This window comes from Actinia tenebrosa, unplaced genomic scaffold, assembly GCF_029948245.1.
Source record: "Actinia tenebrosa isolate PJP-AT-01 unplaced genomic scaffold, QUT_ActTen_1.0 PGA_scaffold15__27_contigs__length_11533743, whole genome shotgun sequence".
Classification (NCBI taxonomy): domain Eukaryota; kingdom Metazoa; phylum Cnidaria; class Anthozoa; order Actiniaria; family Actiniidae; genus Actinia; species Actinia tenebrosa.
Window position 1 is genome coordinate 3,643,539 of NW_028292575.1, and position 26,695 is coordinate 3,670,233.

A 26,695-nucleotide genomic window follows, 5' to 3' on the forward strand; every position below is an offset into this window, starting at 1 on the left:
TAGTTGAACAAGGCTTTTTATTCTCACTAACATAAAGGTTCACAATGCAAACAGCTTATTGTGACTAGACTGCTAGCTTTTCCTCCTAGCCTCGACTTTTTTAGGATTCTTGTGAATGCGCAGAGGTTGTAAAAAACAACGCTTCTAAAACAGGGAAAAAACCTGACTCGATTGAGTTACGAGGGAAAAGAGAGAGCGTTCACAGGCTAATATCCACACACGATCCTAACTACTTTGGTATGCATATGCCTTAACTACTCCCTCCCCAGCGCTTTCTTAATTCGAAGAGAAAAGATAAAGTCAGCTGTGCAAAGAAAGACTACCCCTTATAATACTTTGCTTACTTATACTTCACTTACAACAGTCACCAATGAAGCAGATTTTGTACGAGTGTAACAAGCCCGTTAGAAAAGGGCTAAGAAAATGCTAAGAGATGGTTTTCTCTGCTCATCAATAGGTACTACTGACTTTGGCCGTGACCGTCACGCACTCTACCCATAATTTTTCTGACTATGGCCGTGACCATTATGCATTCTACCCGTACATAAACTTATTATACTACAATAGTTTCGAATGCTACACCACTGAATGTCCCACAATGTAAATTATAGTGAAACTATAGACTTTTCTAGCTTACACACAATCTTTTAAACGAGTGACAAGTAGGATATTCCATGGTGTGACGAGAAACCATTGTATAACTATTTTGTCCTACACGATTGAAAATATCTAGGCGGCACTGGCAGATGGGAAAAAAGGGGCGGGGAAGACCGTAAAATATATACTAGCCTTCCTGCATTCTGATTGGCTGTGCTTTGGTGTGAGATTAAATGCAGTATCACTCTTAACAAATCTTCACTCTATTTAAATTAAGAAGAAAAGCAAGTAGAAATTCAATATATCATATTTAACAAAAGGAAATTTTAAAATAAAGGATTCTTATCTTACAAAGAAAGCTACTTCGTCTCCAGACCTTAGGAACCCAATTCCTCTCGACTTTTTTTACCACAGGTAGCTCAAGACAAAAAATGCGCTACTTTAATTTAGTCCATCTGATTTAGTACGGCTCTACCTGATAAAAGTTAAGAAATAGTTGAATTTCCCGGACAGTGTTACGCGTGTAGAAATGGTATTCGAGCGTCTATGACTACCAAAAATGGCGGAAAAATAGGCTTGCTTTAACTTTTCCAATTTCATCCTTGGTCTTCATCGAATTCTATACCGTTACCTTTGTTTCTCGTCCACGACGTATTGCGTTACCTTTCTTGGTATTGCGTTACTTGAATTAAGGAATGTCTGTAGTTTTATTTCTTCTGGCGTTACGTATTGAAATTGGACGTAGTTATATGTCATCATTTATTTCTCATGTCTAGGTGCTGCTGCTAGGTGTCCCTGTAGAAAATAATGAGTAAAATAAAGAAAACCTGCATAAATAGCTAAGAGTGTGAAACATCGTGAAGTTCTGGCTGGAAGGTTTTATTATTATTATTATTAATAATAATAATAATAATAATAATAATAATAATCCTGTCCGTGGGTTAACAACCGAGAAAAGAAAGACAAAGAGAAGACGAAGAAGTATGGAGCACTTAGACTTGAGCTCACAAAACAACACCCAGGATACACGATCTTGCAAGTGAACCTCATTTTGGACGCTCTTGGAGGATGGTCTAAAGAGATGGAGCCTGAGATGAAGAATATCTTTGGAGCAAGATACAAAGATGTATTACTTAGAATGCAGAAAGCGGTATTAAGCTGCACAGTGAACATTGCAAGAACATTTAAATTAATCACATCTTAAGGACATTTCAAACATTCCAAGTATTTAAACTGCATCTTAAGAACATTAATAATTGGTTTTAAGTGATTGTATATATTATTAATCCTGTCATGCTGGTAGGTTACGAAATTACGCCCTATCTAGCTTACCTAATTAGCATTCAAACGTGTTTACTGCTGATAATAATAATAACAATAATGGGGTTCTTCTATAGCGCATTTCACAATGTCTCAATGCGCTTTACATTTATGACCAGTGGAGGACTCTACTGGCTGCGTACTTAGACGCTAGTAGCAGCCGTGTAGCTTACAATCATGAGTAATTTGTTAGTACATTAGTGTTGCCTCCAAATTGGGATAGGCTGTTGAACCGGGAGACAATCCCCTACTTTTACACGAATAATTCAAAAGGTTCTTTCATGTCCCTCATTTACTGTAGGTTAGGAAGGGTTGGGAGACAGGGCCTACGGTTTTAAGTCCTTGTCCGAGAAGACTTGAAGGTCTAACCATTAGCAGATGTAATTACAAAGACAGCACCTTCTCCTCAGTTATTTTAAGACCCTGAGTATTGGTCCGGCCGAGGCTTGAACCACGACCTCCCGCACAACAGACCGACGCTCTGACCAACTGAGCTAACCGGGTGGCGGTGTTCCCTCTTAAAATCGGATTGCATATTATATTGCCTACCTTGCTGTAACAGCGTTAGATTGTGTTCTAGCAGGGGTCGAAGTCCTTTTACTTGATGCCTGTCGTTGTCTTGCTAGGAAGGACATTCCTGCAGAACCTCCCAGTAGTCTGTCTTCAGACGCTTTACGATGGAGCTGCATACCCTAGACAATAAGAACATATCTATTAACCCACTGGCCGCCAATCACAAACATGCGCTTACAGGTATACAGCAATTCTCGGGATTCGTGCTAAGATATTAAACTAACATTCTAGGTAGCATTGTCACTATTATCACCTTCATCATCATCATCATCATCATCACTATCAACATCACCATCACCGTCGTCATGATCAACACCACCACCATCATCATCGTCATCATCATCATCCCCACCATCAACATCGTCAAAATTCTCCATCCTGTTGCAGTAGGTTGGGTGACCAGCATCATTTCCAAAGCGAGAGGGAATCGTGACAGTCCACTGATCACTCTACATAGTTTTTAAGGGATCTCGGGCGTATTTCTTCTTGGTATGGAAAAGAACTAGATTCTGAAGGGCCGAATTTGGCAGTCTAGTAATGCAGGCTTTTTATTTTAAGAGTGTTGAATTTTTTCTGGAATTTCGGATCAGTATCAGAAACAGTACTATGAGGAATCCAAATATGAAGCGCCCTTGAAATTTAAAATTGAAATTGCACAAACCCTGAATTCTACACCACATGACTTACCATTTCATACCAGGCGCTGACTATCAGTTTTTCTTCTCTTTCTCGTGTTATTCTCATTTTCTCGTGGTCCCGCTGTGGAGGATCGTACAAAATTTTTATTTAAGTCATTGTCCCCAGAGACCCCACCTCCCCCCATAGTGCCTTTTGCGGGTATTTACAGTTAACGCACATTAGATAGGTGTAGCTCCTTCTTTAGGTACCGGACACAGTTTACGTAATTCAATAAAAACAACAAAAGACCCCAAGATATACGAGAGAACAAAGCTAACAACAACAACAACAACAACAACAACAACAACAACAAAAACAAAAAAAAAAAAAAAAGGAAAAAAAAAAAAAGAAGAAAAAAAAAAGATTTTTGGTACGTTCAGGAGGACCCATAGATGCTGCAAGACCGTAAAAATATAAGCTACTAAATGGCCAGTCATGATGACCCGTCACATCACACTGATCAAAATGTGACTAGACAATGCGACCGGTTAAATGGATTGGCATTTATTTTGAGCTGTGTGCAGAAACAAAATATTAGGTCACACAGGTGGTGCATACGTGCAAAAGGGTGTCTACGTGCTTTAGCATCAGACGTGAGTGTCTAGTTCACAGTGTCTGTGTGTCTGTCGAATGTGAGGGTAAGTCACACCAGTGTATGGACCAATTTCACTTAGGTGGCTGTGTGTGCAACAGGGTCCTGGTAGACAAGTGTCTGTGTGTTCATTTTACACGAGTGGGTCCAAGTACAGTAGTCTCTGTGTGCTTAAAAGGGGAAGTGGTTCACAAGTGAGGTCCATATGCATGTGGGCGTTGGTGTACAAGTGTATGTGTGTCTTCTTCATACAATTATCAGTTAGTGCACATAAGGTCCAGGTATTTAATGTCTGTCTCTTCTTCATGTGGGTGATAGTTCACAAGTGTCTGTGTGTCTACTTCAAATACAATTATCAGTTAGTGCAAATAAGGTCCAGGTATTTAATGTCTGTCTCTTCTTTATGTGGGTGATATTTCACAAGTGTCTGTGCCTAGTTTAATTCAGTTAATGTGGTGTACTTACTTCTAAATAATCAATAAGCTTGTCTTTTTCCTGGACCTGGCTTCTAAGAGTGCTGATCTACAGTGCAACAAAAACAAGTCTTACCAGGGGCGGGTCCAAGGGTGGTAAAAGGAGTGACTGGTCTATTCCCTTTTGATCGAATTTCCCATTTTATCGTTAGTAACAATCAACAATCATCCCCTTTTTTCTCGAATTCCTGGTAAAACCTTTGTAATAGTCACCCCCCCCCCCCCCCCCTTCCTTTCCTAAAATTCCTGGATCTATCACCAATTGTCTTACTTTTCTCATGACGAAATACAAATTTGAATAAGAAAGAAAATTCGCGAAGCATCTTGGTAGTGGGAGTCAAATGACGCCATCGTGCAAAGGTGCTATTGCTTCATTGGTGCTATTTTTTTTACTAATTAGTTAGTACTATTTCAAGGATAAGAAGAGATAACTAGCTAAAAACTAGTGTGAGCTGCGTCGGTGTTTCTAATGAAACAGTAATGATAAAAGGGTAAATTTTACACAGTGAAAAGATGAAAAAACTTACTGACGTTTCGGACGCTAGTGCGTCGTCGGAGTAAAAGAGGACGACGAAGGACTAGCGTCCGAAACGTCAGAGAGTTTTTTTATCTTTTCACGGTGTAAAATTTACCCTTTTATCATTACTATTTCAAGGATATAAGGTTTCCATCCTACCTCTTAGTAGGAACCACTTTATAGCTTATATACTGTGTCTATGGCCCTCGTTACATGCTCGCTTTGATTAGAGATGTATGTTTTGGTCCTTACCTCAGCATTAGCAGAAGGAGTTTGCTTGGGGTCCAATGTCTTGATGACCTAAACAAAAATAATGCTGAATTAAAACCGAATGATTTCAAGAAATCATTTGAGGCAGAAGAGAAAAACATTTTCCTAAAAATTTAAAAGAGTTTTAAAGAGAAAATAAATATTCCTTTTATCCGATTATACAAAGAATTTAGACAGCATACTTTTATGAGACCAAGAACATTTATTAATATAAAAGATATTGCGTATTTATACTAACTATTAATAAAGATAATATGAAATAATTTAACTGCAATTTTCATTAACATGCGAACTGTGTCTACGACCTGCAAGCTGAAAATTGTTTTTTTTTGGCTGCTTATCAACCACCCGCAAAGACCGGAAATTCAGGTTGGAAAACAAATGGAAGGTGTCATTCCAATAACCCACTTCCGAGATAAGCTTCGCTTGTCACGCACAAAGGTCTTCCGATTGAAGTAGTCCATTTTTCCCGCTCTTTTCGGTTCTTTCGGTAGACGCACGTACCATTTTTGTCGGAAATCTAAGCATCCCCTCCTCTTTTTTTTTACCATTAGTGAACGAATTTGCCAACCGGATGGAGTGGCGTAAATGGTAAGCACCCATGGACTACCTTCTTTCAATGCAGAACTATAGCATATAAAGCATATTAGCCTAAAGGCGGATGTTCTGCGAGACCCCTATATTGAGTTCCAGGGTCTCTCTTGCTCCAGTGCTTCCCGGCAGTCGGTTTTGCTATCATGAGAACGAAATCTTGGAGCGTGAGGCATTGAAGCGAGAGAATATCTGCAACCCAAGGTAGCCCTTTACATTTTATCTTATGTCTTTAAGCAACTGTAGACGGTGTGTCCATTACCAATAGTACCCTTCACAGTTCCCTGCGCCATTTTGAAAGGTAGCCGTGCCTTTGCATCGAAACGAGACGAACGGTGAGCTTGCAATGATAGAGACCTTTTTTTAACACCTTGGACAATTATTCACAGCTCTCTATCATTGCAAGCTCACCGTTCGTCTCACATCGATGCAAAAACACGGTTACCTTTCAAGATGGCGCAGGGAACTGTGAAGGGGACTATTATCATTCATTCAATATGTCTATAGGGTCAAGCGGTTGTCTACCTGTTAGGCATTACGTCGTCCACCCAGGAGTGGTAAATACATTAGATTAGATTAGAAAAACAACAAGATTCAATGATTATTTTTGTATTATTAGCTTACCGCTGATTTACTTCCTGGTTCTAATTTGCAACACAAGCATTAGCATAGGCAACATGACTAGACCTTCAACATTTATCTAATATCTTAATTATATTTCATAAGCGCATTTGATTAGTCTATATATTTTGCCCGTTCTCCTTTGAATTGTTTCCTACATATAAAAATAATTTGTAACATTGAAATAGTGGAGAAAATAAATAAATAAAATCATATTGCACGAGAATTTATTCTTTATCCGATCAAATACCCGAAACACGGCATGAACATAACGTGGACACTGTCACGCCAATGTCACGGTACTGCTAGACCAATCACACTGCGCGTTAAAAATATTCTCCAATCAAAATTCAAGAAAACACCACGGTCACGCCAATGCCACGGCACTGCTAGACCAATCAAATTGCGCGAGAAAAATATCCTCCAATCAAAATTCAAGACACGCATTCGGCAGCGACTTTTTCACAGTCATACGAAAACTGCTCTAAGATGCATGTTGCATAAGCCTATGCTTGTGATAGAGACCAGGTTTTTTAATATAGAGGACGTCGTCCTTATCTTAGCTTTACTCCAGGCTTATCTTCTCTTCTGTAACTGTTACTTATGGTCATGCATTGGTTGATATATACCGTTTTACTCACACTCTTGGCTTTCTCTAGATATCGTTTATAACGCTCTTCCATCGCCTTCATCTCGTGTTCTTTCTGGGATAACATCTCTTCCATTTCTTTGACCTTCTCAGCTGAAAGTATCGTAGGGGAAAACAAACAGAATCCATCAAAATCTTAAAGCAACCTCTAGGCTGACCACAGTCAAGGCACGGATAACTCACACAACGAATTGGAATAGTCCCTTTCACAGTTCCCTGCGCCATCTTGAAAGGAAGCCGTGGCTTTGCATCGAAGCGAGACGAACGGTAAGCCTGCAACAGGGTTCCCAGCCATTTTGAAAATAAAAATTCCCTGACTTTCCCTGACCTTTCCCTGACCCCTGGGAACCCTGTGCAATGTAAGAACAATAGTCCCAGTCTCTTTCCGTAAATACCGCTGTTTTAAGACTGAAGACTCATCTCTGCACGCTTGGTCTCGCTTAAGAGCAAATCATTTGCAAATGTCAATTTTAATGTAAAGAATGTGCAGCTTGAACAATACTGTTTTGAAATCCCACGGACTTTTAATAGTATCTGTGAACAGCTGACTTATAAACGAGGCTACGCCTGTGCAAATGAGTCTGTGGTCTTCAAAAACAGCGGTATTCATTGAATGTGAAGCTGGTGTGTTATTCACATGTCTCTATCATTACAAGCTCGCCGTTCTTCTTGCTTCGATGCAAAGGCACAACTACCTTTCAATATGGCACAGGGAACTGTGAAGGGGACTATTTGGCTTGTTTGGTTTTTGCCCGAGGAAGGATAACTGGAGAAAACCCTCTAATCAGGGGAGAGACCTATAACAATCTCTACACACATGTTAAGCCGCGTCCAGGAATTGATCCAGAGTCCAGAGGTGACCTCAGAGTTCACTGCCACTATACCACCAATATAGAGGCTTTGCACCATCACGTGTTGGCAGCCATGACAGTAGGCACATCAATAGAGTCTTTCTCCCCTGGGAAACTGAATTCTTTCTCATGTAAATCAGATTAAACCAGATTCAATTGTTCCTGCCTCCTGTCATGGCTGCCATCACGTGTTGGTGCAAAGCCTCTATTGAATCAATATATTGATTCAATGATTCTCTTTAGTAGCAATCTCGTACCCAGAGCCTGAGGGTTGTTTCTGGCCGGCGTATATTTGCGCATGCGCCAAAAATGGATTATGCCAGAGCGCTCGTTCTTAGCCGCAGCCCATAAGAAAGGCAGGCTCTTGGTACGAGATTGCTTGAGTAGTGATTCTCAAAAACGTTAAAAACGTAAATCTATATCTTTTCCAGCGAAGTTGTTTACCCCGTGAGAAAGAAAGGTCTAGAGGAAGTTCATAATTACCGAACCACAGACCACTTACCACTGCTCGATACTTTAGGCTCTAAACTATCGATGTACGCCTTTTTCAACTGGAGCTGCTCATTGGCTTCCTTAAGCTTTTCCCTGAAATGTGGAAATGTTGTTAAACTTTGTCCGGCAGCCGTTCCTTCAACTATGAGATGACTATAGTAATTACTCAATACTCTGCGGACAGGGACCACTTGAATAAAACTGACCAATCAGATAACAGTAAACTAGACAGAGTGTGAACTGATAACAGTATCGGCCAATCAGATTCTAACACTCTTATTATATTGATGCGCTATCTGATTGGCTGGTTAAAAATATTGAACTAAATGTCGCAACATGATTGGTTAATTATACTATTTTATCGAAATGGTCCCGGTTTGAGTATCCGCACAGTAATCCGCTCTACAATACTACTATCGATAACTTCTAAAAAAAATCTTATGAATTCGAGTTTGTTGGTCAGAAATTCTGTATTCTATTGGGAAACTACCCATTGTTTGGCTGGACACTCAAATATAGCCGGGATGGGTGTATTCATGGACCTCTTGCTAAACTAGAAGGCACACACTTCAATAATTGTGTCACAAGTTCTTTTCTACTTACAAATGTTCTTTGTATTTCTTATCTAATTCAGAGTCTTGATCGCTAGCACTGGCTTTCTGTTGATTACGAAGATCATCCACCTCGCTCTCCATCTCCATGATGCGTTGATTCAGAGACCTAACAAAAGAAAACGTATGATGAAATTCGTGTGCTGTGATTGGTTCGGATGTGCCGTGCCATTCACATGGTGGTATCGTGCCCAAGAATTTTGATTGGATGCCAAGCAACTCGCGTGCTGTGATTGGTTCGAATGTACTATGCCATGCACTTGGTGGTACCCTACTATCCTAGCATTTTGATTGGATGCCAAGTAATTCGTGTGCTGTGATTGGTTCGGATGTACTATGACATGCACTGGTTCCCTATTACCCAAGCATTTTAATTGGATGCCAATTTCGCGTGCTGTGATTGGTGCAAGCGATGTCATTAATGAATTCTGTGCCATGTTTATTGAAAGGTGTGCACAACTTACTCTAACAATGTTGAGGATGCTGGAGATGATGACGATGGATTTTGAAGGTTTAGTATATGTAATTTTGCAAATGTGGTACTAAATAAAGATTGATTGATTGATTGAAGAGGAAGTCGATAGCGATGATAAAGCATGGGATGGTGCTGTTGCAGACATTGATGATGATAATGCATGATATTAATAATGGTGATGATGCATGGTAAAAATCATTGATTCTGGAATCGATTACCACTAACCTATTTTCTTTCTCCAGTTGATCTTTTCTTTCATTCGTATCATCCAGAAGGCTTTGAAGCAATTGAACCTTCAGCGTACAAAAAAACATTCGTTTAGAAAGGTGAGTACTTAAACAGCAAATTTACAATCCTATCTCTATCTTATTACTGGTAGAAGCGGCCAGGGCACGAAATAAACGCTAGCAAACTCGCAAAATGAGAGTGAAATTTTGTATTTAGCGAGCGACAAAAAATTTACAATGTGAATCGAAAAACTGTGGGCACCTAGAAATATTATAGGAATGTTCTATTCTTTGGCCAATTAGAATTGACTTTCTAGCCACAAGATAACGGAAAGATAATAATATAACGCTTCTGATTGGCTGTTGAACATTTTTGAAATATTTCTTGATGCCCACGGTTTTTCGATTCGCACTGTAAAGTTCTGTATACATATACACGCAGATTTTAATAATATTAATAATGTAATGTAATAATATTAGAGAAAAATTATGAAAAAATGAAAAATTGAAAAATAAAGATAAGAAAGAATATTGTACATATTTATAAGAACCCTCCAAGCGTTTACTTTGATATGAACGTGTTTACATGTCTTTGGATTCCTGACCTCGGACTAATGGACATCAGCAAATTATAGGCTGAACAACTTGGCAGCTACCACAGGCTCAACTGTAATTCTCTACTTTCACATCCCCATAATGCCTTGCGTCTTTGGGGGATAACCAATCAAAATACTGTCTCAAATTGAAAGGTTTCTTAATTGAATTTATACTATACCTGCTTTTATCTGTACAATACTGATTATCAGTTTATTCCAAGTTATTTTTGCACGTACAGATCATCAAGAGTTTTGGTCTTACAGAAAATGTATTGACTTACGAAAAAATGTTTAAAATTTACCTTAAACGTCTTCAAGCTTCTATCTGTTTCTGTTTTTTTTACTTCTTCGTTTTATTTTTGGATACCAAACAAGGTATTGTCAACATTGTCTGATCAGCCTTCAGCAAAATAAGTGGGTTTTTACCCTCTGGTTACCCCTCAAACACGCAAAGGATTATGGCGATGTGAAAGTAGAGACTAGTAAAATTGATTGTTTTGAATGACACAAACCTGCTCGTTCTGTTCATCTTTTTTATGTTCTTTCAGTTTCTTGTTTTCGAGTTCTAATCTCATTATTCTTTCCCTAGAGTTTTAAACAAAATATTGAAGATTAAGATATTGCCATATGCGTTGACGCAAATCCTATCACCATATTGCATATAACAATGTGTGTACCGATTACTAGAATACAACTGTATTTTCAAGCTCTGTTCCATATTAATGCGTTGTCGTTTGAAGTATGAGTTTTAGCCTTTTGTATATATAGGATGTAACAATGTGTGTACCGATTACTAGAATACAACTGTAGTTTTAAGCTCTGTTCCATATTCACGCCTTATAGTTTGAAGTATGAGTTTTAGCCTTTTGTATATATAGCATATAACAATGTGTGTACCGATTACTAGAATACAACTGTATTTTCAAGCTCTGTTCCATATTAATGCGTTGTCGTTTGAAGTATGAGTTTTAGCCTTTTGTTCACATCTCGATCAAAAACGCATTTGAAACAAACGGAGGCCTATAGACCTCTTCGGCTCTGACGTAATGTTTTCCCATTGCAGACCACATGTCATTCCCTAGAGTATCATTTCTTTGTTTAAGATTTGCGCTCGTTTGCGCATGAGAAGACACATGAATATGGATACAGCTCAAACAAAGAATCTTATTCTCAAGGGAATGAAACGTGGTCTGAAATGGGAAAACATTACCCCAAGCCGAAGAGGTATTAGTATTAGTATTGACAGGCGAAAATAATGGCCATTCAATAAACTACTGGCACGTCTTTTCTTCAAAGGAGCAGATGATGATAATGCATCTTTTTGGGTCATACAATATCTAGGTTTTTGATCGTTTTACTATGAGTAAAAACGAAACCTTAGGCTTTTGAAAAAGCCGACGCTTAGGCCCTGTACACACGTATCCGGAAATTTTTGTATCCGCAATTTTTTTTTCGGATACGGGTTGCGTCCACACGTGTACGGGAATTTTTGTATCCCGTATCCGGAAATTTTCGAAAACCGTCTCCAGAGTGAAAATTTTCGAATACGCTCCGAATACGGATACGTGTGGACGGTCGTATCCGCAAATTTTCGAATACGATGACTTAAACATGATTTTGCGCATGCTCAATAAGAAAAACTATCCGTCAAAGGGACTAGGAAAACGATTCGAATACGCTGCGTGTGGACGCGAACATTTTCGTATCCGCAAAAAAAATTGCGGACACAAAAATTTCCGGATACGTGTGGGCGGGGCCTTATGTAGACGGACAAAAACGCTATGGAAACGCTAGTGTGGACGCGAAAGTTTCGATGCGTTTTCAGTGAGATGGAAAGGGAGCGTTTTCAAAACGCATTCGTAGAGACGCGGCCTTGAACACTTACTTGGCTTCTGGAGGCAGTGATAAATCCGAAATTGTCGTAAATGAATCGTTGGCTGGTGGAGAACCCGGGGCAATGGGAAATAAACCTGTAGTAGAAATTGATACAAGGATAAATAAAGACCAACAAACGAACCAAACTATTGTTAGAAAAATATGAACCAGATTTGAAATAACTAAAAACAAAAACAAAACAAACACAAAAAGAATGCACAATAGACCGTTTTCTCAAGGTTGCGTGCGCATCCAAATTTAAGAGACTTGACGGGCCACGCTACCAGAACACGAGCATTATCATGCATTGCTATGAAATTACTTTCGATAAGAATTCCTAAAATCGATTATTCTCCTCTTTAAATATAAAACTGTTTTTTCAATTTACTGAATTTGCGTTTTTCAGTTTTGTGGCCCGTCAAGTTGGATGCTCACGCAACCTTGAGAAAACGGTGTATTGAGAAAAAGACTGACATGAAATACCTTAGAATGCACGAGGGATGTTTGAATAATGTGTAATGTCTTTATGTAAACACAAAGTTGTGTATTATCTAAAGAGATGTAGCTATATTATCAAATATAATACCATAAACTACCTTTTGCTTGCGAGAGTTCCAGCTCTTCGATTTGCTCCTTTAAGTTGACTTTTTCGTGTTTAAATCGCTATGGTAAAACATAATGTAAAAACCATTATTTTTATTTCATAAATAGTTGGTTGACGTTTTGGTGCATGCGCAAGCTTGCAATGTATGACAGGGTCTTTTTCCGGCCATTTTCTGGTTTTCCTCTCTCCGTCAAACCATCAACATGTTAGTTGGTTGCTGTGTGTTGTAAACAGTGAATGTAGTGGTAGTGCGCGTGTAGCGAACCTGGAGCGAATAATTGTCGGTCTGTTCCAAGACTTTAACCAAACTGTTTTTAAAAATATTCGTATAATTACGGCATAAAATTCAAAAACACAAAGTCAGAGCGTGTAGCGGGTGTGGAGTGAACATGGAGCGAATAATTGTCGGCATGGAACAATACTTTAACCAACTCGGCATAAAATTTAAAGAAACAAAGTCAGAGGATTTACAAGGAACCATACCTCGTTTTCCCCTTCAATGGTTGTTAACTTCTCTTTTGCCTTCTTTGCTTCGAATTCAGCCTGTTAAGAACAGCATTAATGTTAATATATTATTCTACTCTGTTTATAAAAGTTGTTAGGCTGAGGTCAAGCGTCGAACTGTACATGAGCCGAACCTAATTGAAACAATTGATAGCGAGGTGGTCTTCTTTGATGTCATTAGGTTGGGCTCAAATTTAAATAACTTGACAGGCTACGATATCAGAACACGAGTATTATCAAGCATTGCTACGAATTTTTTTCGATAAGAATTCATAAAATTGATTATTCTCTTCTTCAAATAAAAAACTGTCTTCTCAATTTTACTGAATTTGCGTTTTTCAGTTTTGTGGCCCGTTAAGTTGAATGCGCACGCATCTATGAGAAAACAGTCTATTGGGGAAACATTGTCACACCAAGAATAAAGGTCTTTTTTACCCTGTCTGTTCTTCTCTGTAGTTCTGTAACTTGTACTTGCAACTGATGAACCTAAGGTGAAGAAAAAGTAACATATTGTAAGTCAACATAGTAACATAGACACGAGTCAAAAACGTCTGCGCATGCTCTGAATCCGTATGCAAATCAGTCAAAACATATGTAAATTTGACTTTCAAACATGTCTGGTAAATTGGACTTCACAAAATGCCAAAACTTAGTGTCCATGCTTGAAACTTAAGGCTAATTTTTTTGAATAGTGCTTATTAATACAGTATCTTGGTCTGACAAAAGTATACTCTCGAACCTTTTTGTATACTTAGAGAAAACAAACATTTATTTTCTCACTCGAACTCTTCAAAATTCTTAGAAAACGTGCTGAAAGGCACGCATACGTAAAAGTTTTCTAGTGTTAGTAACATAGCAGTCAGTCATGCATTGTCCATGTCAGACCACGCGTCATTCTCTTAAGAATAAGATTCTTTTTTGAGTTGTATCCATATTCATGTGTCTTCTCATGTACAACCGTTAAACAGAGAAATAATACTCTAGGGAATGACACAGGGTCTGAAATTGGAAAACAGTGGATAAGTGGATTGAACATCGCGACACAGTAAGATACTCCCATGTGAACACGACAGCTGACTTACCTGTTTCTTGTAAGTATCTAGCTGCGTCTTCAGTAGATTAGCTTTACGTAGATCCTGATGAAGAGTAATAATGTTCAGAAACATACATACAATGATAACCAAAAACCTCTCAATAACTATATAATTCCAGATACTTTCCAGATAATTGAGAAGTGTCGAGAAGCACTCTCCCACGCGTCGTGCTCCTCCTAACACTTGTCTCGTGTTCTGCCAACCCCCACGTGCTTTATAACTACACACAACACGAGCGCGCGTTTTCTATTTCTTCAGTGGAAAACTACTTAATAATTATGATTATGAATAAACTAATCTAAATCCTTCGTAGATTCTTCAGTAGTGGTGCCTCGCATCTCAATTTTAGGTTCTCACGATTAGTTCCTGGAATCTTAAACCATTATTTTAAAATCTTCTCCCTATAATATATTGTAAAGTTTACAGTGCGAATCGAAAAACCGTGGCACCTAGAAATATTCTAGGAATGTTCTATTCTTCTTTGGCCAATTAGAATTGACTTTCTAGCCACAAGATAACGGAAAGATAATAATAACGCTTCTGATTGGCTATTGAACATTCTTGAAATATTTCTAGGTGCCTACGGTTTTTCGATTCGCACTGTAACGTTCTGTATCCATATTATATATAGTCTCCCCCACAGCCCTTTTCAGTGTCGTCACGCAACGCTTTCTCTCCTGGATTTCGAGAACTAAGCCGCGATTGGTTAATTCATAGGAAAGGAATGTTGTGCTCGGGTAAGCAGCCGCTACTCAGGGGAGAAAGCGTTGCGTGACGACATTGAAAGCGGCTGTGGGGGAGGCTATATTATATAGTGTACCTCCTCTAGATTCATAGTCTCCTGCATGTAAGTCATATTCTTTTCCTCTAATGCTTTCATTTGTTTCCTCATATCTGATAATTCCTCTGTAACATGAAAGAAAATGCTGAAGAAATTAGAAAGTCCATAGACCATGGAGAGGAGGATTTTATAGTTAGGATAGTACGCGCGCGCTTATTGGTCGAAAACTGTGCTTCATTTAGTGAACGGAGCACATTGCTGCGCCCGCGAAGTGATGCTAGATCCTGAAACAAGAAACAAGTGCAAACTCCTAAATTTCATTAGTGCTTAAGCCTTTTTCTATGGGAACTTTTTTCTAATATCCGCGATTTTGTCAAGTCTCACTCCTCCCTCTCACTCCTCCCTTTCACTCTCCCCCCCATCAGTCTCCCCCCCCCCCCCCCCATCAGTCTCCCTATTCCCCCTCCCCCCTCAGTCTTGACATACCACTCCAGTTTGGATCAGTTGCTGGTATTATCATACAGCCTGTGGTCTTTAAGAGTATAGAGCATGGGAAAACTATTTGTATATGTTATCTATTATTTACCTAATTTCTTCTTGTACATATCGATAGTAGACTCATATTTAGACTGAAAAAGAAATAGGAAAGATTATCAGGGAATCAATATCAGCTTAGGTAATCTTTCCTGTAGGAGAGTGCATACCATATATCCGTGAAAAAGTAAAACAACAAAATTGTACCAATTCGTGCAAAGTTTCAGCTACGCCTCGTGTTTCTCTACGACTTCTGTCTTGCTCTACACAGCTCCCATCGTGTTTATATCACAGTATATAGACACGCGCGCCGTTTTATGTTCCTAATTCATATCTCGAGGAATTTTGAGTTACATCGTTGCACAAACTCTATACTAGCATAATTAGCAACATCTATTCCTAACATATGACATACATGTTAAATGACGGTACTTACTACTTTCTCCTGCATGTGCCGCAGCACATCCATTTCATCCTTCAACTGCTGTGATTCCTCTGCTAAACCTTGAAGTTGCTCATTCTGAAAATGAAAGATAAGTTGAATAAAAATAATAAATTAATCAAGAAATGCTATGGTACTCAATGAAGAAGGTTACTTTTATAATTCTTGACTTGCAATCATTCTCTATTGAAGCGAATACCAAGAAACAAGACAGCTATGTTGGAAAATTTCTTCCAACATCCTAAAAATGGGATTGGAATTTCCAAAGGAAATGGAGGCGAGCAGTGAACGCGGCGCGCAAAGCATGGGTAGATAAAATGACCGGCCCTTTAAGCATTTTTGGAGCTTCAAAGAACGAAGCAAATGTGGCGGTAACGTGAATTTTTTTTATTCCTTCTTTCCATATTTCTGCTCCTTGTAGGCATGTATACTATATTTTAGTCAAAAGAAAACAAAAAATATGCAATGTAAGTTGGGTTACAGTAGTCTGTGAATGAGAATTGGCTGCAAAATATCATAACTCCCCAACTGCAAAATTCACCGCTCAGCTGGTAAGGGATGGTGTGAGGACATTTTGTTTCAGTGTTTAGAAATTTCCTTTTTGGAATATTTTCCTGAATAAGACTCATGCTGGTTGCACATGGATATCTTATAGATCTGTCTAATGGACTTTATAACTAACTTACCCTATCATTGACGATTTCCATATCTCTTTCCAGTTGTTCACATTTTATTTTATACTCATCTCTTGCTGTAAAGGTAAACAACAACCACAATTATTAAGGTTTCAAGAGTTCTTATTACCACAAAACTTATTAATAATATTATGTTTAGTTCTAGAAATTATCCAAACCCACAGAGGAATTTGGAATTTCCGAAGGGTGAGGGTTCAGAGAAATAGCAAAAATTACAGAGTCTGTATGGAAGAAAATTGGAATTTCTGGGAGTAGGGCGGTTGGGGGGTCTTTAAAAAAATTCCTCGGATACTGGGTATGGATAATTTCTGGAACTACAAAATATGACATTTAATATTGCCTATCGTCCTAACTTGTAATAGCAACAACGACAATCATTCAATATTAACTTCATTAAACAGAAAATTAAGGTTTCAGAATGATAAACCTAATAACACTGATGCTGTGCAAGGCAATATTATGCAAAGATTTTAAAATTATTTTCAATAATAACCATCTTGATTGACTGCATATTAAAATATGTCTAATTTTCTAATTTTTCTATTTTTTCTATTTTTTTTTTAACTTCGTAAATCTCCAGCACTTACCAGATTCTAACATAAAGTTTTCCTCCTTCAAGTCATCTATCTCTTGCTTGAGCTGCTTAAGTTTCTGGGTTGGATATCTGAAAAATAATAAGTTTATTAATAGAATGTACCTAGCATTTTCTACAATCTAATTATTTTGGACAAAAAGAGTAAAGAATTTTTAACACATATCCTACATTTAAAAAATATATTCTCAGTTCCCTCTCACCAGAACCAACATTGTTTTGGGGAATAGTTGTATACAGTAATTGGACTTGAGGGCCACTGTATTATCAGTTTATGATATTTTAAAAAAAATCATACTGTCGTGTGTTACCCTCTTGAAATAAAGTTCATTCAAATGTGTTTAAAGAAAAAATATTCTTACAAACTCCGAAATTCTCAACTATTTTGTCCAAGATTGTATAGCAACTATACTGTGGTTAGCACGATAACTTTTTAAAGTTTTTGCTGACAAAATAAAATGTAGATGTTATTTATGGCAACTGCAGTCCTATCATAGTCACAACATGCAACATTTTTACACTGTCATACCTAGAAATTATACTGAGGACAAGGAATAATAAATAATGTTTTCTTCAATATTTAAATATTTCAAGAATATTTTAGAGCGCATACAGTAAAACCATGAAACAAAAACAAAGTTGATACTGACAAATACAAGAACGGATCCAGCCAAAATTTTATGGGGGGGGGGGCTAATTGATTTTCTTCCTTCAACACAACGGAAAACAATATAAAAAAAGGAATTTTTTTTTCTGCTGAAGGGGGTGGGGGCTGCAGCCCCCCTTTGCCCCCCTGGATCCTCCCTTGAAATAGTAGCTATTTAGTGACTAATAGTTGCTAGCACTCAACCAGAACATTTATTAAACAAAAGACACAAATGGTCTCTTGTGTATTTGTCTTTGTATGATGAATGTTCTGGTGGAGTGATAGCAATTATTAGTCACTAAATAGCTACTATTTGTCAGTAGCAACTTTGTTTTTATTTCATGGTTTTACTGCATGCGCTCTAATCCTTTGACTCTTAATGTAATACATACCCTTCTTCTTCTCTGTCTATTCTTACATCAGTGTTGCTGACTTGATCTTTCAATCTCTCATTTTCAGCTTGTAAACTGGATTCTGATTCCCTGAGGAATGCAATCTAGAGACAAAACCAAATTACTCATAATGGAAATATTGTGCAAACAAGTTACACTCGGACTCGCATGTCTTGTATCATCAAATTTTGAACAAAACTAGAGAAATGCCACTTTAACCGACTCTGTCAAGAGAGAGGAATCCACATTCTTGAATCCCTTGAGTACAGGTTTGTAGCCACCAGTATGGTTGGTCTGGTTTCAACCAGACCAACTTTTGGGGGGAAAAATATAAGAAAAATCAGACCAATCAGAAATTCGTGGCTACGGCCCTGGAGTATGTTGTATTTAGTTCTCATTACTGATTGAAAAGGTACATGATAAATGGATGAACGCAAATGATTGTTAACTGTAATTCAAAATAAAACTACAAATTTGAAAAATAAATATCTGCATCCTGCCAAAAAGATTTTTAGGCAAAACATGATTTTTCTTAAATAGAAATTTCAAATTTTTATTTAAGAATTGTCAATTTTTCTCCTTGTAAAACAAAAGCAGTTTTTTTTTCAAGCAAAAATATGCCATTGAGGAAATCTAGTGAGGTTCGCTATTGTTGCTAGTAGGTGTATAATACCTGTTCATCTAATTCATGACATCTTTGGGACAGCTCCTCTTTCTCTACCATTGCTGTTGTTAACTGTTCTAAGGTTCTTTTATGCTGGAATGAATGAAAGAATGGAAGAATTATGCAGGGATGAAAAAACAAATGAAAGAAATGTGAGTGAATAGATGCACGTAATTGGATGGATGGATGAATGGATGAATGGATGGGTGTGTGGATGGATGGATGGGTGTGTGGATGGATGGATGGGTGTGTGTGTCCATGGATGGATGGATAGATGGATGGTTGGATGGGTGGGTGGGTATGTGGGTATGTGGTTGGATGGATGGGTGGATGGATGGATGGGTGGGTGGATGTGTCCATGGATGGATGGATGGATGGATGGGTAAATGAATGGATGGATGGATAGAAAACGACAGTCTTGAGATATATGGATGTATATGGATGGGTGGATAATCTGCATCTAGACAGATGCCTGGATTCATAAATGAGAGGTAAGAATAGATGGATGACCATTTGAATAGGTATATAAATGTATGGTTGTGAAGGATGGATGGATGGTTGTGAAGAATGGATGGATGGATGGATGTTTGAAATTAATGAATGGATGAATGAGTGGATATAAGTGGGTGAAATGTAACGGATGGAAAGGAGGGTGGGTGGACAGACAGACAGTTTTTTACCTGAGCTTCAAGTTCTTTGAAAATTTCAGCACTAATTCCAGACATTTCTCTAGCTGATATTAACTGGAAAAAAATTAATGATTCTACAATTAGCAATGAATCCTTGTAAAGTTCAAAGGCGAGACTGTGGTGCTTATTATTACTAGTTATTGATTTTAAATGTTCTCAGACAATCAGGTACTCACCTCTTGTATAGCATTCATGACAGCATGTTGAACACTCTCTTCCATAGACATTATAACTTGAATATACTCTGTAGTATGAAAAAATAATAAATAAAAATAAATAAATGATATGACCATGCAATAGGGGAATGTGCATAAAAATATCGAAATTGTCTTTGAACTAATAATTTCTTGAAGGGAAAAAAATCTGAGCTCCAGGCAAAATTCAAACCTGTGACCTTCTGTCTGCTGGACAGAAGCACTAACCCACTGAGCTAATGGAACTCATATTCGAACCCTGCCTGGTCAGCTCAGAGTATTTTTTTCTGAGATAAATTTGCTTGATGAAACACAATTTGCATCTTTAAAATCTTTTTAAGCAACAATAAAGTCATACATGTACTATTAATTATAGAACTGTAGTTGAGTATGGACTGCATCTGTGTGTAAAGAGAACATGCATAATTTTAAATGCATGTTGAAGAGTAATATTTTACCTTGTTTATCTTCACAATTAACAGCACAGCCAAGCACTAGTTGGAGTAATCTGCCAAGCTCAGATTTACTGGGTGTTTCAGCTACAAAAAAAATATATATGTGTGTATATATATATATTAATAAACATTTGAAAGGGATGCAAATGGATGCATGTTAGAATGTGCCATATGTTTTGTCTTTTTGTATTTATCAGCAAGAAATGATTAATACATTCATCCACCATACAATATAATAATAATAATAATAATAATAATAATAATAATAATAATAATTTATGTGAATATTTTAAATCAAATAAAAGAAAGAATCTGAAAGAATTACAATTTTGACTCTGATGGAAAATTTTAAAAAACTTGAAAAAACTTTTAATTAGAATATCCCTCCCTCCCTTCCTGGTAAAATGTGGTATCTGCCCCTGAGACATACATGCATGTACATGTATTGGACTATCAAGTGTTCAACTTACATAGAATATTGATATCAGGCATAGGAAAAGCTCCTATATCCATGCTCAGAACCTAAAATAACAAAAGATATCACAATGTTAACAACAAGCTGTCAGATTGTACATACACTGTACACGGCTCATAACTGGCAGCTGCTAATTTGCATAAACATTGAAAACCAACGTTTTTTGGAGTGAAAACCCTTTTAAATCAACAAGCTTGTTCATTTAGTTAATATTTGTGAGTTTCTAATGAAGGTAATAAATCCTTAATAAATCCTTAAAGTGTATATGACACGAAAACATTCCATCATTTAAAATGTATAGTTTGTTAGTAATAATAAATATATCGTAATGAAATTTGTTTCAAAAGCTTATTTCTTGAGATATTTGAGAAAGTTAATCCCAATTTGTGACGTCATTTTGTTGACACGTACTCTAGATTCAGTAGTAATGTACTAAATATAAATTGTAATTCATATAAATTAACAACAAAAGACATATTTTAGTCAGCTTCATTTGATAGCTTACGTAGTACTCTTCCAATGTTGGGAAATTGAAAAGTGTACTACTTGAAATTAAGATTGTATATTCAAACATATTTCATGTATTTGGAACTAAATCTGGAGACTTGTAAACAAAATGACGTCACAACTTGTGCTAAAAATTTTTGAATTTCTAGAGAAATGCGTTTTTGGAACAAATTTAACCGTGATATTCTTATTAATGCCAATAAGCTACACATTCCTAACATTAAAATTTTTTCGTGTCATATACACTTTAATAAATCCATAAGATATGAGTATTTGAAGTTTTGAAAATGCAAGAGGCCACTAAGGCTTCCAGTGATAAATACACTGTACAATGTAGGTCTTACAATCTTCTCATCTACAGTTGGTAAGTTTGGTAAATACAGGCCGGGCTAAAAATAAATGGCCAGTTATCTGACATTGTCCATTAGTCCGAATGGTAATCGTATACTTCATGACCAGCTGACACGTGTCGGTCGACTATCGCCTGACTGTTGGTCAACAGTCGCCCGACTATCGGCCGTGTGTTGGCCGATAGTCAGGTATGTGTTGACCAACAGTTGGGTGACTGTTGACCGATACGTGTTGGCTGGTCATGAAGTACGTGCGATTACCAGCCAGAATTGTTGAGATCTTAGAAACTTGTGCAGCCAGCCAGCCATTTTGACAGGTAAGGATTTTTAAAAATCTATTGTTTTCTATTCTATATATGTATAAATATAATTTTTTATTTATTTGCACGTTTCTTTATTCCATGTCAAGTATTTTAATTTGCATTTTCCCACAATTGAGACAACAATGTATTTGATGATATTACCTCTGAATAGTAATCTTTGATGCCCTTTGTCAACTTCTTCAAGTTACTCAGCTGTTGAATAAGACAGGAATCAAAATCAGTCAAAAGCAATGTACAAGACTGCAGGCAGGCATAAGATTAGTGTGGGGAAGTAAAGCGGATACTACTGGGAAGTATTGGTGGTGTGCACTGCTGATGTATTGGCTCTCACCAATGCAACCTAGGTTTGAGCACTGGCGGGCTCAGTGTCGTATGTAAATTGAGTTGTTTGTTGGTTTTCTCATGTGATTTTAGGGTTTTTCCTCTGGGTTTTCTGTTTTTTCCTTCCTCTTGAAATTTAGTCTTACGGTGGCGTCAATCAAACCTAATCAGCTGGTACCTTTCATGTTTTTGACTGGCGGCAGCAAAAAGAGACATTTAAGCGTGCAACTCAGAGACATAGAGTTCGCATGTTTAAGAAAATTGCAGTAAATGAATGTCTTAGTACAGTGCGACTACTCCGACCAAAGCCGCCTCGACAAATTTTCCACAAATTATCCAATAGTGTTTGAGTATTTAGACAATAGATTAGCGGCAAATTTTGAATTTAAATATCCTTCTGTTGTTCCGGTTGGTAAAATTAAATGATGAAGAGCTTGTAATATATTTTCTTCGCAAATTAGTGATTTGTGTCACCAAAGATATAGAAAAATAGTAATGTGTAAACGACTTCATTTATACGACAGGAAAGCAAATTAGAGACTGTATAAAACACAGTCTATGATTACAGTTTGTTTCTTCCAGACAAAGATATTATCAGGCTGACACTGCTAGATCTTATCACTATGTTGCTATGCGACAGCACGTTTATATTTGACAGCAAAGGTGCTGGCAGTCTTCTAAGCCGTGTAAACCATGGATATTTGTCCAATTCGTAGCAATTCTATGGTTCATATTCCTACTTTTGATTGGCTAATTTGTAGAAAATTTGTCGAGGTGGCTTTGGTTGGAGTAGCCGAACAGTAAATCGAGTCGTAAATAAATTGTTAATAAGTCAAGCTCTTAGACTAAGCATCCATTTTCAGATAGAGTAGACTGTCATATCGATTTGCACTTCAATAGTTTTATAAAATAATAATTAATACGTAACATATTAGTATAGGTAATATAGGACTACATGCTGTCCAATTTGAAAATAATTGGATGAAAAATATTCCGAGGACTGACAAAATTGGAAGAGGCCGATAAGCCGAGTCCACTTTGGCAGTCAGAGGAATTTTTGAATTCAATTGTTCCCAAATTTGACAGACATGTAGTCCTATTGGAGATTAATTATATCATATCCCAAACTACACTAGATTGATTCCATAAGTCATAGTTTTTTATCGAAAGAATGCGAATGCAAACAATCCAAATTAATCTTAAATTTGGACAGGAAAGAGAATTTGAAAATAATACAATAGTTGCTTAAATTATGGGATTATAGAGTGATGATACAATTACTGTTGCTAAGAATATGGCATTCCCAGTATCTTGAGAATGCAGAGAATGTATACTCTTGCTGACCATTGCTGGATATGCCCCTAGGGGTCCAAGCAAGGAACATACCTGTACACATGTAAATACAGTACACAATGAACGTATTCAATGAAGATAAATTAAGTTTTTCAAATGTTTGACAATTAGTGATGACCTTTTATTAAAATTCTAAATAGACCCGTTTTGAATTCCAAATTACCGCTGTGTTTCTTGATTACAGTACAGACTCATTTGCACAGGATTAGCCTCGAGTTTGTGCAGAATATTCACATGTTCCAGTCAAGATCCGCCAAGTTTCAAAATGTTTGTATTGTTGAAGTTGTGCATTCTTTACTTTACTGTTGGTATTTGTGAATATTTAAACACTGATACAAGGCTAACCCTGTGCAAATGAGTCTGTAATCAAGGAACACAGCGGTTATTTGGAATTCGAAACACAGGTCGACTATTAGGTTACTTCAATTTCGCATTTAAGATATTGTTTTTACTGTACATTGTAGGTATAGTATCTTATTGCTGTTAATGATCCCACAATGCAGACATGGTATTATAGTCTGTAGGTAGGTAGACTACATACAGTTAATTAAGCTTTTGTTTAAAGTAAACAATGTTAAGTCAAAACAAACCCCATGATGCTAATACAGGACGGTGGTCTATTGATTGGAATTAACATTAAATCAGGTTCTTGCTAATTTGATCAGAACCATTCAAAACTTTTTTAAAATGATGGTCCAAGATCAATGCTAATGCAGATCAAAGTATTTTCCATTTGTATATAAACAAGATCAAAAATATAATTTAAAAAAAAAAACACTATGACTTCCAAAACATTGTATAGCCTCAAAAAAGTTTTCAAAACTTCAAAATATAGTACATGGAGGCATTAGCTTTAAATTAGAAAAAAGATTTATGAATTAATTATGTACAATGATCATTCAATTCCCGGAAAACTTAAATCATAAATACTTTTTAAGCAATTTTTTTTCCTTCTTAGAATATTTTTGAAGATTGAAGGAACTAATTTAAACCAGCTGTGTTCCTTAATTTCTTGGAAAGTTTAATGAATTCAGTGAATGCATTGGTTGAAAAGTGTCTTAGTAAATATTTTTTTTCATATTCCTAATCTTGTTGATACCTTGAAATAACCTCTGAGCTGTTCAAGATACTACTCTTCCCAGTAGACCGAGGCAGTTGTGCTTTTTTTATCGCGTTTGTAGTGTCTTTTATGTGATCCAGAAGTACATTTCAAATCGGCCACGTGATGCCAATGTTGTACCACGTGGCCGATTTGAAATGTACTTCTGGATAATATAACAGACGCTATGAATGTGATTAAAAAGTTCCAGCTGCCTCAGTCTACTGAGAAGAGTAGTAAAGGTCCAGCTAACTTGCAGATCAAACCCTAAAACAACCTCTGAGCTGACCTACTGTAAGTAAGGGCCCAGCTAACTCACAGATCAAACCCTGAAACAACTTCTAGGTTGATCAAAGTCAAAGCACAGTTAACTCACAGATCAAACCCTGAAACAACCTCTGTGCTGATCTAAGTCAGGGCACAGCTAACTCACAGATCAAACCCTGAAACAACTTCTAGGTTGATCAAAGTCAAAGCACAGTTAACTCACAGATCAAACCCTGAAACAACTTCTAGGCTGATCAAAGTCAAAGCACAGTTAACTCTTAAGAATGGCAATAAATAAGTTCTATAAGAAAAATTAACAGACTGAGATAAAATTTCATCTTTTTAAGTTTAATCGCAAAATACTGTACTGTACAGCATATTATTCTTGAAAGTCCTCTCATGCAGGAATAAACAGTACTTAGATCCTGGGAAAAACCCCCAAGGCAAAAAATATAATGCATCAGCTAACACACTTGCAACACAAGAAAACAGCAGAGCACAACATAACACCCATAACAAAAAAAAAAGAAATTTTGTGTACTTTTTTGATTAAAAAAGTATAACAAACCCTTAATCTCTTGTTATCCCCAATGTCCCTGCGTATCTTTGACATCCATTCATCATCAAACCAGTCCGGAGCACTAAAGCAATATAAGGGCACATTAGTAATGCACTAATAAGCAAAACAAAACTTATATAATTCCAGCAATTATATTTAAGTCTAACCTAGAATATTCTCAATATTACTGGTGAAAATGTTGTAATATATATTTTCAGACACTACCATAGTTGGAATCGATTTATAGGACATCTATATGAATTTATAGGATTTTGATAATACAATCTTTCAAATTTGATTACCAATTAAATACATTTATGGAACCAATAAGTCTAAAAATCTTCGTTAATTTTTCTAAGGAAACAAAAAAAAATTCGTTATCTTTAAAACTAACTGGGCTATAGGAAAAAGGCTTTAGGAAAGCTAATACTTATATATACATTTTGAGAACAAAAAAGCTCAAAATGTATAAAATTGTAATTCAATATATTATTTCTATCAATATTGGAATTTTCACCTCAGTGTTAAGCTTATTGACTTTACACATCAATTGGAATTTTAGAACGAAAATATATACAGTGTGCAAGCATGTTAGAGATAATTTAAAGTATTCTTGAGTTTTAAAAGCTTTTTCCCTTGAAGGAAGACAGCTTAAGTCTTAATTAAAAGATTTTTAAATATGAAAAATTTTTGTGGAGATTGATACTGTCGTTGGAGACCCCAAAATAGTTTCAACCAATGATTTCATATTTGGATTAAGCCACGTAAAAACTCTACTCACATTTCAGCTAAGCATTCACACAGCGCTACACCATCCATCAGTTCTTCTGCATTAGAATGAGGAGCCTTGATTCCCTCAAAAGTTTTAAGCTAACGACAAAATAACATTAAAAAAACATCGTTGAAAATTCAAACTCTCAGAATTCTCGACGGTCCACTTCGAGTTCGACTTCAATTTTGGCTCTAAAATATCCAAATTCTTCAAGCTTACCCATTTTAGAAGGCATTCATAGGTAGTTACGTCTTCTTCCATTATTGATAATAAGGTAAGATAGAGGAAACTATTTTAAATGGTGCAGAAAGGCTTCGATAAAATATATTTACAATATTAAAACAATGGCTACTGAACTGACTGGACTGAAACGGT

General features: G+C 36.8%; 1 protein-coding gene across 4 annotated transcripts; it reads right to left on the minus strand.

Annotated features, from left to right (window-relative positions):
* Positions 1-26,695, minus strand: LOC116307080 (protein Hook homolog 3). 4 transcript variants are annotated; one of them, XM_089030827.1, is made up of 30 exons: positions 26,540-26,695; positions 26,330-26,418; positions 25,558-25,630; positions 22,091-22,141; positions 20,765-20,816; positions 20,298-20,378; positions 19,822-19,889; positions 19,637-19,699; positions 18,966-19,049; positions 18,293-18,396; positions 17,250-17,326; positions 16,654-16,718; positions 15,962-16,045; positions 15,578-15,620; positions 15,031-15,116; positions 14,199-14,252; positions 13,552-13,602; positions 13,096-13,155; positions 12,605-12,671; positions 12,019-12,103; positions 10,646-10,718; positions 9,536-9,603; positions 8,828-8,944; positions 8,235-8,317; positions 6,862-6,974; positions 5,003-5,050; positions 4,226-4,282; positions 3,178-3,249; positions 2,467-2,609; positions 1-1,392 (listed from the first exon to the last, which is right to left on the minus strand). In XM_089030827.1, exons 1-30 carry the CDS (start codon positions 26,579-26,581, stop codon positions 1,383-1,385), a joined length of 2,163 nt encoding a protein of 720 aa, XP_088886953.1. In that variant the 5' UTR covers positions 26,582-26,695; the 3' UTR covers positions 1-1,382. The 4 variants fall into 4 exon arrangements, with proteins under 4 accessions (XP_088886953.1, XP_088886954.1, XP_088886955.1 ...); XM_089030828.1 differs by having other exon boundaries at positions 6,874-6,974; positions 26,540-26,694; XM_089030829.1 differs by lacking the exon at positions 4,226-4,282.